The sequence below is a fragment of the Rhinoraja longicauda genome, chromosome 2 (genome assembly GCF_053455715.1).
Source record: "Rhinoraja longicauda isolate Sanriku21f chromosome 2, sRhiLon1.1, whole genome shotgun sequence".
NCBI lineage: Eukaryota > Metazoa > Chordata > Chondrichthyes > Rajiformes > Arhynchobatidae > Rhinoraja > Rhinoraja longicauda.
Genome location: NC_135954.1, coordinates 4,634,452 through 4,646,964, shown reverse-complemented (window position 1 = coordinate 4,646,964; position 12,513 = coordinate 4,634,452). Strand labels below are relative to the sequence as shown.

At 47.4% G+C, this 12,513-nt stretch overlaps 1 protein-coding gene across 6 annotated transcripts in view; it reads left to right on the top strand.

The window, feature by feature from the left end:
• Positions 1-12,513, top strand: part of hivep1 (HIVEP zinc finger 1) — a 186,291-nt gene that overhangs the window by 145,047 nt on the left and 28,731 nt on the right. For 5 of the 6 annotated variants that reach the window (XM_078414276.1, XM_078414285.1, XM_078414294.1 and 2 more), the window contains 2 exons: positions 268-443; positions 4,385-4,486. In XM_078414276.1, the coding sequence (XP_078270402.1) occupies positions 268-443; positions 4,385-4,486 (278 nt within the window). The remainder of the gene's footprint in view (positions 1-267; positions 444-4,384; positions 4,487-12,513) is intronic. The other variant, XM_078414303.1, reaches the window with a different exon arrangement.

Genomic DNA, 12,513 nt, shown 5'->3' with positions numbered 1-12,513 from the left:
TGGAATTCTCTGCCTCAGAAGGCAGTGGAGGCCAATCCTCTGAATGCATTCAAGAGAGAGCTAGATAGAGCTCTTAAGGATAGCGGAGTCAGGGGGTATGGGGAGAAGGCAGGAACGGGGTACTGATTGTGGATGATCAGCCATGATCACATTGAATGGCGGTGCTGGCTCGAAGGGCCGTATGGCCTACTCCTGCACCTATTGTCTATTGTCTATTGAAAGATGACAATAACACTAAATTGTAATCCAACTTTTCTTTTAACACAGATTTAAATCAAATGAGGAGTACGTGTATGTTCGGGGCCGAGGGAGGGGAAAGTACATCTGTGAAGAATGTGGGATACGCTGCAAGAAGCCCAGTATGTTGAGAAAGCATATCCGCACTCATACAGACCTTCGTCCTTATCATTGCAACTACTGCAACTTCTCCTTTAAAACTAAAGGTAAGTGCGGAGCACACTCTTTTCATAAGATCGTAAGTGACAGGAGCATAATTAGTCCATTCGGCCCATCAAGTCCACTCCGCCATTCAATCATGGCTGATCTATCTCTCCCTCCGAACCCCATTCTCCTGCCTTCTCCCCGTAACCCCTGACACCCGCACTAATCAGGAATCTGCCAATCTCTGCCTTAAATATATCCACTGACTTGGCCTCCACAGCCTTCTGTGGCATAGAATTCCACAGAATCACCACCCTCTGACTCAAGAAATTCCTCCTCATCTCCTTCCCAAAAGAACGTCCTTTAATTCTGAGGCTGTGACCTCTAGTCCGAGACTCTCCCACTAGTGGAAACATCCTCTCCACATCCACTCTACCCAGGCCTTTCACTATTCTGTGTGTTTCAGTGAGGTGTCCTCTCCCCCCCCCCCCCTCCCCCCTCATTCTTCAAAACTCCAGCGAGTACAGGCCCAGTGCTGACAAACGTTCATCATAGGTTATCCTACTCATCTTTTTACAAGGATGTTGCCAGGATGCGATGGTCTGAGGTATAGGGAGAGCTTGAGTAGGCTGGGACTCTATTCCTTGGAGCGCAGGAGGATGAGGGGTGATCTTGTAGAGGTGTTTAAAATCATGATAGCAATAGATTGGGTAGACGCAGAGAGTTTCTTAGCTAGAGTATGGGAATCGAGGACCAGAGGACGTAGGTTTAAGGTGAAGGGGAAAAGTGTCAAGGGTGGTGAAGCGTAGGTTTACTAGGTTAATTCCCGGAATGGCGGGGCTATCATATGTTGAAAGACTGGAGCGACTAGGCTTGTATACACTGGAATTCAGAAGGATGAGAGGAGATCTTATCGAAACGTATAAGATTATTAAGGGGTTGGACACGTTAGAGGCAGGAAACATGTTCCCAATGTTGGGGGAGTCCAGAACAAGGGGCCACAGTTTAAGAATAAGGGATAGGCCATTTAGAACGGAGATGAAGAAAAACTTTTTCACTCAGAGAGTTGTGAATCTGTGGAATTCTCTGCCTCAGAAGGCAGTGGAGGCTAATTCTCTGAATGCATTCAAGAGAGAGCTAGATAGAGCTCTTAAGGATAGCGGAGTCAGGGGGTATGGGGGGAAGGCAGGAACGGGGTACTGATTGAGAATGATCAGCCATAATCACATTGAATGACGGTGCTGGCTCAAAGGGCCGAATAGCCTCCTCCTGCACCTATTGTCTATTGTCTATTGTGGTGGGTGTATTGAAGGAGGTGCCAGAGGAGGTATTTGAGGCAGAGACTATCCCAACATTTAAGAAACAGCTAGACAGTTACATGGATAGGATAGGTTTAGAAGGATATATGGGCGAAACACAGGGACTTATCGGCCGGTGTGGGCAAGTTGAGCCAAAGGGCCTGTTTCCATGGTCTATGACTTGATGGGCCAAATGGCCTAATTCTGCTTCCTATGTTTGATGATCGTACTAATGTTGCTGTGCCACCCGATTGGGCCTGGCATCAATGTTCAGCGCAGACATTGTGACTGAAGGCCCTAATTCTGTGCTGTTGTGTTCTTTGTTCGACCTCAAGAAAACTAAATTACAGATTGTCATGGCACCTTTCAGCTGTCAACTGGGGTTGAATTTCTAGGCACTCATTTTTAGATGTTGTGGTTGAACTCTATTGATCCTATAAAGTAGATTGGGACATCCACATATGTAGGAAGGAACTGCAGGCGCTGGTTTACACCGCAGGTAGACACAAAATGCTGGAGTAACTCATCGAGGAAGGCAGCATCTCTGGAGAGAAGGAATGGCCGACGTTTCGGGTCGAGACCCTTCTTCAGACTGATGTCAGGGGGGCGGGACAATGGAAGGATATAGATGGAGACAGGAAGACTTAAACATGAGACAGTGGTGCATGTAGTTCAGCTGCTGCCTCTCAGCTCCAGAACCTGGGATCAACCCTGCCTTTGAAACATAGAAAGATAGAAAATAGGTGCAGGAGGAGGCCATTTAGCCCTTCGAGCCAGCACCGCCATTCATTGTGATCTTGGCTGATCATCCACAATCCGTAACCCGTGCCCACCTTCTCCCCATATGTCTTGATTTCGCTAGCCCCTAGAACTCTATCTAACTCTCTTTTAAATTCATCCAGTGAATTGGCCTCCGCTGCCCTCTGTGGCAGAGAATCCCACAAATTCACAACTCTCTGGGTGAAAAAGTTTCTTCTCACCTCAGTTTTAAATGGCCTCCCCTTTATTCTTAGACTGGCTCTGGACTCCCCCAACATTGGGAACATCTAGCTTGTCCAGTCGTTTTATAATTTTATACGTCTCTATAAGATCCCCTCTCATCCTTCTAAACTCCAGTGAATACAAGCCCAGTGTTTCCAATCTTTCCTCATATGACAGTCCCGCCGTCCCGGTGATTAACCTGGTGAACCTACGCTGCGCTGTGTTGTCTGCGTGGAGTTTGCAAGTTCTCCCCATAAGTGCATGGGTGAGTGTGAGGGTACGCAAAAGGAAAGTGAATAGACAATAGACAATATGTGCAGGAGTAGGCCATTCGGCCCTTCGAGCCAGCACCGCCATTCAATGGGATCATGGCTGATCATTCTCAATCAGTACCCCGTTCCTGCCTTCTCCCCATACCCCCTGACTCCGCTATCCTTAAGAGCTCTATCTAGCTCTCTCTTGAATGCATTCAGAGAATTGGCCTCCATGGCCTTCTGAGGCAGAGAATTCCACAGATTTACAACTCTCTGACTGAAAAAGTTTTTCCTCATCTCAGTTCTAATTGGCCTACCCCTTATTCTTAAACTGTGGCCCCTGGTTCTGGACTCCCCCAACATTAGGAACATGTTTCCTGCCTCTAACGTGTCCAACCCCTTAATAATCTTATACGTTTCGATAAGATCTCCTCTCATCCTTTTAAATTCCAGTGTATACACCTAGTCGATCCAGTCTTTCAACATACGACAGTGAAGGTGAGTTATCCAGTGGGGTTTTTAACTGAAAGACCAACAGTGTTCATAATCGCATGCCCATATGGCTAAATGTTACCAGAGGTTAATTTAATTTGCAATGTATCGTGCTGCCATTTCGGCCTTCCTGCTCGGAAATTCAGTTTAGTTTGAGTTTTTTTTAGTTTAGTTTAGAGGTATAACGTGGAAACAGGCCCTTTGGCCCACCGAGTCCTCGCCGACCAGCGATCGCCCATTCACACCAGTTCTATCCTACACCACAGGGACAATTTACAGAAGCCAATTAACCTACAAACCTGCACGTCTTGGAGTGTGGGAAGGGGTGGAAACCGGAGAAGACCCAAAAATTCACAGGGAGAACGTACAAACTCCGTAAAAACAGCACCCGTAGTCAGTGTTGTGGCAAATTCAGTCCTTCCCACTGAAGTCCTCTCCGCTTTCCCACCTTCACGGAGGAGCGGAGTGATCGTTCTTGACGCAAACGACGACAGAGAGATCTTCACGACGTTTCAGTTTAATTAGGTGATTATTGAAGTAGTGATACAAACAGATTTGTATTTCTCCCGTCATAGGTCTGGTGAGAATTGTATCTCGCCACAGCTTCTCCGGGTCTGAAGCATCTAGTCTCTGCATTCCCAATTATACTTCTAATTCTGGCTCCTCACAGTCCATATATGCCCATTATGCCCGTATATGTGTTCATCTCACGACAACCCCCAAGTGTGCAAAAATAATACAGCAAGGTTAAAAAACGATATTACAAGCTCAGACAGCTGGTAAACACAAATGGCTCCTCCAGTCAGGATGGAACCCGGGTCTCTGGAGCTGTCAGGCAGCAACTCTTCCACTGCGCCACTCTAAACTAAACTAAACTAAATTTGAGTAACTTCCAGTTGTGACTCAACTGTTGACATCAACTCTTCCACAAAGGTCGCTCTAGCTCCTGTTATATATTTTTTGTCTGTTTTCCCAAAGGAAACTTGACCAAACACATGAAATCCAAGGCTCATAGCAAAAAGTGCATGGAAATAGGAGTGTCAGCTGGCCCATTTGATGATCAAGATACCGATGAGTCAGGTATGGATCATTCTCTCCTCATGACAATTTTAACGGTGGTGGGACACCTAGCAAAACCCTGCGAGTGCAACTGAAATAACCACAGCAGCTTTCACTGCTTCCTGCCCCAGTACTTGTCTGTTGTCGGTTTAGTCCAGTTTATTGTCATGTCTACCAAGGCGCAGTGAAAAGTTTTTGGTTGCGTGCTATCCAGTCAGTGGAGAGACTACACATTGATTACAATCGAGCCGCCTGCAGTGTACAGATACAAGGATGAAGGGAATAAAATTTAGCGCAAGGTAAAGTCCAATTAAAGATAGTCCGAGGGGCTCTAATGGTGTACATGGTATGTCAGGACCGCTCTCAAGCTGGTGATAGGATGGATCATATGCCTGATAACAGTCGAGAAGAAACTGTCCCTGAATCTGGTGGAATGGTTTTTTACAAACTTTTCTGTATCTCTTGCCTAATGGGAGAGGGGAGAGAATAGTCAGTAGTCAATAGTCAATTTTATTTGTCACATACACATAAATGTGCAGTGAAATGAAAGATTACCCACAGTCCAATAATAAGAACAATAAAAATAAGCAATAACACACACAATCATAAACTAACACCAAACAGAAAGAAACATCCATCACAGTGAGTCTCCTCCAGTCACCTCCTCACTGTGATGGAAGGCCAGAATGTCTTTTCTCTTCCCCTGCCGTCTTCTCCCGCGGTCAGGCTGTTGAAGTTGCCACGTTCCAGGCCGCGCCGGACGGTGAAAGGTCCGCAGCTGGCCGGCCCAAGCCCCGCGACTCGGGGTGGGCGAAGACTCTGCCGCTGCACGTCGGGGCGGTCGTGGCTCCCGACATTGAAGCCCCCGCCGGGCAGAGAAAATCCCGTGGCCAATTTCAGGCCGCGCCGGACGGTGAAAGATCCGCAACGGGCTGACCCAAGCCCCGCGATCCGGGGCGGGCGAAGGGAGCGACTGGGATGAGACTGATCCTTGATTATGCTGGTGGCCTTGCCGGGGCAGCGTGAATGTAGCTGGCATCAATGGAAGGAAGGTTGGTTTGCGTGACAGTCAAATCTACTCCACCATTCAATCATGGCTGGTCTATCTTTCCCTCTCAACCCCTGACACCAATACGAATCAAGAATCTGCCAATCTGCGCCTTACAAATATCCATCCAAATATCCAATGAATTCCACAGATTCACCACCCTCTGACTAAAGAAATTCCTCCTCATCTCCTTCCTAAAGGAACGTCCTTTAATTCTGAGGCTGTGCCCTCTGGTCCTAGACCCTCCCATGAGTGATGATGAAGGGTCTGAAGAGATTGACGGATTCTTGATTAGTACGTATATCAGGGGTTACGGGGAGAAGGCAGGAGAATAGGGTTGAGAGGAAAAGGTAGATCACCAATGATTGAATGGCGGAATAGTCTTCATGGGCCAAATGGCCTAATTCTGCTCCTAGAACTGATGAATAAGGGTCCCGACCGGAAATGTCACCTATCTCTGTTCACCAAGGATGTTGCCCGACCCGATGGGTTACTCCAGCACTTTGTGTCCTTTTTCTCTCTATTAATTTAACGTGAGCCTCCCAAACGTCATTGCTTGCACGCTTCTCTGAACCAAAAAGTTGTCAGGGCCGTACAGTGGCGCAGCGGTAGAGTTGCTGCCTCACAGCGCCAGAGTCCCGGGTTCGATCCTGCTTGTCTGTGCGGAGTTTGTACGTTCTTCTCGTGACCTGCGTGGGTTTCCTCCGGGATCTCCGGATTCCTCCCACACTCCAAAGGCTTACAGATCTGTAGGTTCATTGGCCCGGTATACATGTAAATTGTCTCTATAGTGTATGTAGGATAGTGTTAGTGTGCGGCGATCGCTGGTCGGCGCGGACTCGGTGGGCCGAAGGACCTGTTTCCGCGCTGTATCCCTAATCTCAGTGGAGGCCAAATCACTGGATGGATTTGAAAGAGAGTTAGATAGAGCTCTAGGGGCTAGTGGAATCAAGGGATACGGGGAGAAGGCAGGCACGGGTTACTGATTGTAGATGATCAGCCATGATCACAATGAATGGTGGTGCTGGCTCGAAGGGCCGAATGGCCTCCACCTGCACCTAGTTTCTATGTTTCTATCTAAACTAAACACCACAGTAAGCTCGCCTCTGCTGAATATATACTCTGGTAAATAAAGGGGAGGCCAGGCCATTTAAAACTGAGGTGAGAAGAAACTTTTTCGCCCAGAGAGTTGTGAATTTGTGGAATTCTCTGCCACAGAGGGCAGTGGAGGCCAATTCACTGGATGAATTTAAAAGAGAGTTAGTGCTCTAGGGGCTAGCGGAATCAAAGGATATGGGGAGAAGGCAGGCACGGGTTACTGATTGTGGATGATCAGCCACGATCACAATGAATGGCGGTGCTGGCTCGAAGGGCCGAATGGCCTACTCCTGCACCTATTTTCTACGTTTCTACATCACTGAGGGTATGCTGCACACCAAAGGTACCATCTCACAGGTCATACAATAAACATAGATACCTACTGATTATTCAAATGGATTAAAGAAAAAAATCTGCTTGCTGCCCTGAAGGCCAGGAAGAGTTATCTTGGTGATGCGGCTAACAATGATTTCACAGCCAACACAAGCACAGAAAACACAATCAGTCATTCGTCACCTTTGGTCTCTGTGAGACATCGAGAGCCCACAAATTGCCACCCACCTTCAACTTCATATCATCAGCAACTGCACTCTAAAATGCAATCACTGGCTACCGATGTTGGAGCGCTGTGTGGATCGGGCAAAGTACGAGTATTTTCATCTTTCGAGCTTTTTGTCAGGACCTCTTACACCATTAATGCAAATACTTGTAATTGCAATGCTAGTCGCTCAATTTCTCAGTTTAAATTGGTATTTCTTCTGTGGATGGGAACGATTTTGTGGGGGAAAGACCAAATGTGAGCAAATGGGGTTAGCATCGTGGTCGGCATGGATGAGTTGGGCTGAAGGGCCTGTTTCCGTGTTGTATATAAAAGAGGTAGACCAAACCTCTCCTGCATTGGTGCAGCACTCTCCCCTCCCCCCTCTCTCCATCCCTCCTCCTCCCCCCCACCCCCCCTTCCCCCCTCCCTCCCCTCCCCTGTCGTCCCCTCCCTCCCTCCTCCCCCTCCCTCCCTCCCCCCTCCCTCCCTCCTCCCCCCTCCCTCCCTCCTCCCCCTCCCTCCCTCCTCCCCTCCCTCCACCCCCCCTTCCCCTCCCCCCTCCACTCCATCCCCCTTAATCCCCCTTATCCTCCTCCCTCCCCCTCCCTCCCTAGGAGATAGATTTAAACTTTTGAATGTGAATAACTTTAAAAATATATCACCGATTTCAATGAAACTTCTTCCATTAGCACCAAAGGGACGACGGTGAGTAAGGTGGGCCTGAAATTGTCGCGCTGTCGTGTACCGTTTTGTCTGTAGTTCAGGAACAAACAAACAAACAAGTTTTAGTATATAGATGTAGACCAAATGTGAGCAAATGGGGTTAGCATTGTGGTCGGCATAGATGAGTTGGGCTGAAGGGCCTGTTTCCGTGTTATTTGACTCTGAGTCTACCCCATTATATAAAAGAATTGCATCTTCTAACCGATGTGGTTCTTTTGGTGAAATATCAATGTGGTTCTCGATTCCCCTATTTTGGAGAAAAGACTATCTATTCTCTTCATGATTTTATACATCTCTATACCATTACCCCTCAGTTTCCTGCAGTCCAAGGAATAAAGTCCTAGCCTGCCCAATCGTTCCTTATAGCTCAGGCCTTCAAATCCAGGTATAATCCTCGTGAGTCTTCTCTGCACTCTTTCCAGCTTAACCACGTCCTTCATATCTTGTGAAGAGAGACACAAAATTCTGGAGCAACTTGGCAGGTCAGGCAGCATCTCTGGAGCAAAATAATAGGCCGAACCCTTCTTCAGCTCGAAACCCTTCTTCAGACAGAATGTAGAGGGGGGGGGGGAGGGGGGATGGGGGAGGAGGATTTTCCGCTGATGGTCATTGACTATCTAACAGTCGCTCCAGTAAGTGCCAAGTCTCAGCAACGGACTGTTCCAGCTGCTACGGTCAGGCAAACGCCTCCGCTGTCACGTTGTGAAAACAGAGAGGATGAGACGGAGTTTCTTCCCACAGGCCATCAGGACTGTTAACTCTCATATCACCAGGGACTAATTTAACTTACCGTATTAATTTATTTTTTTGTGTTAAAAATTTTTTTCTATTCTGTTTTGTGGTTTTAGCACAATCCGCAGGCGTTGCCACTTTCATTTTACCGCACATCTTGTATCTGCATGTGACAAATAGACTTGACTTTCTTCTCAAGGGTGAGAGACCCAGCCTCATCATCTTATACTCTGCTGTTGTGGTTGCCTTCAATGTCAGGCAGTGAAGAAAGCCAATGGCATGTTGGCCTTCATAACGAGAGGAGTTGACAAGGTTATCTCAATGTTTAAGAAACATTTAATCAGGTACATGGATAGGACAGGTTTGGAGGGGTATGGGCCAAATGCTCGCAGGTGGGACTTGTGTAGGTGGGGCATGTTGGGCGGTGTGGGCAAGTTGGGCCGATCACGTATGTGCGTGAGCACATGACAGTCTGCATTCCAGTAGTCAAAGGTAAAGGAAAAGGAATGTTTTGATAACAACTGTAAGTGAAAAGTATTTGCTAATGCTTCACTAATTTGAAATCCCAGGGTAAACGGCAATACCTGTTTCTGAAGAAGGGTCTCGACTCGAAACGTCACCCATTCCTTCTTTCCAGAGATGCTGCCCGTCCCGCTGAGTTACTCCAACATTTTGTGTCTAACTTCGATTTAAACCAGCATCTGCAGTTTCTGATGCTGAATGATTCAACGTGGTCTCACACCGAGTCACCATAGTTGGGGGATGGAATTTGATGATGTCCTCATTTGTTAGGCCATTAAACCTTTTGAGGGAACACAAGAAACCGCAGCGGTAGAGTTGCTGCCTTACAGCGCCAGAAACCCTGACCTCGATCCTGACCTCGGGTGCTGTCTGTGCGGAGTTTGCACATTCTCCCGGTGACCAGGTGGGTTTTCTCCGGGTGTTCCAGTTTGCTGCCACACTCCAGGAGGTGGCTCTAGAAATAGTGGAAGCATTGGAGATCATTTTTCAATGTTCTATAGATTCAGGATCAGTTCCTGTGGATTGGAGGATAGCAAATTTTATCCCATTTTTTAAGAAAGGAGGGAGAGAGAAAACGGGTAATTATAGACCAGTTAGTCTGACATCAGTGGTGGGGAAGATGCTGGAGTCAATTATAAAAGACGAAATTGCTGAGCATTTGGATAGCAGTAATGGGATCATTCCGAGTCAGCATGGATTTACGAAGGGGAAATCATGCTTGACAAATCTACTGGAATTTTTTGAGGATGTAACTAGGAAAATTGACAAGGGAGAGTCAGTGGATGTGGTGTACCTCGACTTTCAGAAAGCCTTCGACAAGGTCCCACATAGGAGATTAGTGGGCAAAATTAGGGCACATGGTATTGGGGGTAGGGTACTGACATGGATAGAAAATTGGTTGACAGACAGAAAGCAAAGAGTGGGGATAAATGGGTCCCTTTCGGAATGGCAGGCAGTGACCAGTGGGGTACCGCAAGGTTCGGTGCTGGGACCCCAGCTATTTACGATATACATTAATGACTTAGACGAAGGGATTAAAAGTACCATTAGCAAATTTGCAGATGATACTAAGTTGGGGGGTAGTGTGAATTGTGAGGAAGATGCAATAAGGCTGCAGGGTGACTTGGACAGGTTGTGTGAGTGGGCGGATACATGGCAGATGCAGTTTAATGTAGATAAGTGTGAGGTTATTCACTTTGGAAGTAAGAATGGAAAGGCAGATTATTATCTGAATGGTGTCAAGTTAGGAGGAGGGGGAGTTCAACGAGATCTGGGTGTCCTAGTGCATCAGTCAATGAAAGGAAGCATGCAGGTACAGCAGGCAGTGAAGAAAGCCAATGGAATGTTGGCCTTCGTAACAAGAGGAGTTGAGTATAGGAGCAAAGAGGTCCTTCTACAGTTGTACCGGGCCCTGGTGAGACCGCACCTCGAGTACTGTGTGCAGTTTTGGTCTCCAAATTTGAGGAAGGATATTCTTGCTATGGAGGGCGTGCAGCGTAGGTTCACTAGGTTAATTCCCGGAATGGCGGGACTGTCGTATGTTGAAAGGCTGGAGCGATTGGGCTTGTATACACTGGAATTTAGAAGGATGAGGGGGGATCTTATTGAAACATATAAGATAATTAGGGGATTGGACACATTAGAGGCAGATAACATGTTCCCAATGTTGGGGGAGTCCAGAACAAGGGGCCACAGTTTAAGAATAAGGGGTAGGCCATTTAGAACGGAGATGAGGAAGAACTTTTTCAGTCAGAGGGTGGTGAAGGTGTGGAATTCTCTGCCTCAGAAGGCAGTGGAGGCCAGTTCGTTGGATGCTTTCAAGAGAGAGCTGGATAGAGCTCTTAAGGATAGCGGAGTGAGGGGGTATGGGGAGAAGGCAGGAACGGGGTACTGATTGAGAGTGATCAGCCATGATCGCATTGAATGGCGGTGCTGGCTCGAAGAGCTGAATGGCCTACTCCTGCACCTATTGTCTATTGTCCAAAGACGTACAGGTTTGTAGGTTAATTGGCCTCAATAAATTGTAAATTGTCCCTTGTGGGTGAAGGACAGTGCTGATGTACGGGGTAGACACAAAATGCTGGAGTAACTCAGCGGGTCAGGCTGCATCTCAGGAGAGAAGGAATGGGTGACGTTTCGGGTCGAGACCATTCCTTCTCTCCAGAGATGCTGCCCGACCCGCTGGGTTACTCCAGCATTTTGTGTCTACCTTCAATTTGAACCAGCATCCGCAGTTATTTTCCTACTAATGTACGGGGTGACCGCTGGGCAGTGTGCACCGAAGGGCCTGTCTCCATGCTGTATCTCTATTGTCTGAGATGCTGGTTAGCACAAAAGGACACAAAGTGCTAGAGTAACCTAGCGGGTCAGGCTGCATCTCTGAAGAACATGGATGAATAACGTTTCGGGTGGGGACCCTCCTTTGTTTGAGGCACTTCATCCAATAGACAATAGGTGCAGGAGGAGGCCATTCGGCCCTTCGAGCCAGCACCGCCATTCAATGTGATCATGGCTGATCATTCTCAATCAGTATCCCGTTCCTGCCTTCTCCCCATACACCCTGACTCCGCTATCCTTAAGAGCTCTATCCAGCTCTCCCTTGAATGCATTCCGAGAATTGGCCTCCACTGCCCTCTGAGGCAGAGAATTCCACAGATTCAGAACTCTCTGACTGAAAAAGTTTTTCCTCATCTCCGTTCTAAATGGCCTGCCCCTTATTCTTAAACTGTGGCTCCTTGTTCTGGACTCCCCCAACATTGGGAACATGTTTCCTGCCTCTAACGTGTCCAACCCATTAATAATCTTATACGTTTCGATAAGATCTCCTCTCATCCTTCTAAACAAGGTCTTTCAACATATGTCAGTCCCGCCATTCCGGGAATAAACCTAGTAAACCTACGCTGCACGCCCTCAATTGGGTGTCACTTCTAATCGTGATTCTTTTAGTGGTCTCCTCTCACAGTCAATTGGCTAGGTATCGAGAGAACTTCATGGGCCATTGCAGATAGTAGAACTCTCCTCTTTATCTCAAAAATAAAAGATTCCAATGTTGTATTTTTGAATCTCCCAGGGGCTGCCAGAGTTTCCAGTCAACCATGTTTTCTTTCAGACTTTAAAGACAATAGACAATAGGTGCAGGAGTAGGCCATTCGGCCCTTCGAGCCAGCACCGCCATTCAATGTGATCATGGCTGATCATTCTCAATCAGTACCCCGTTCCTGCTTTCTCCCCATACCCTCTGACTCCGCTATCCTTAAGAGCTCTATCTAGCTCTCTCTTGAATGTATTCAGAGAATTGGCCTCCACTGCCCTCTGAGGCAGAGAATTCCACAGATTCACAACTCTCTGACTGAAAAAGTTTTTCCTCATCTCTGTTCTAAATGG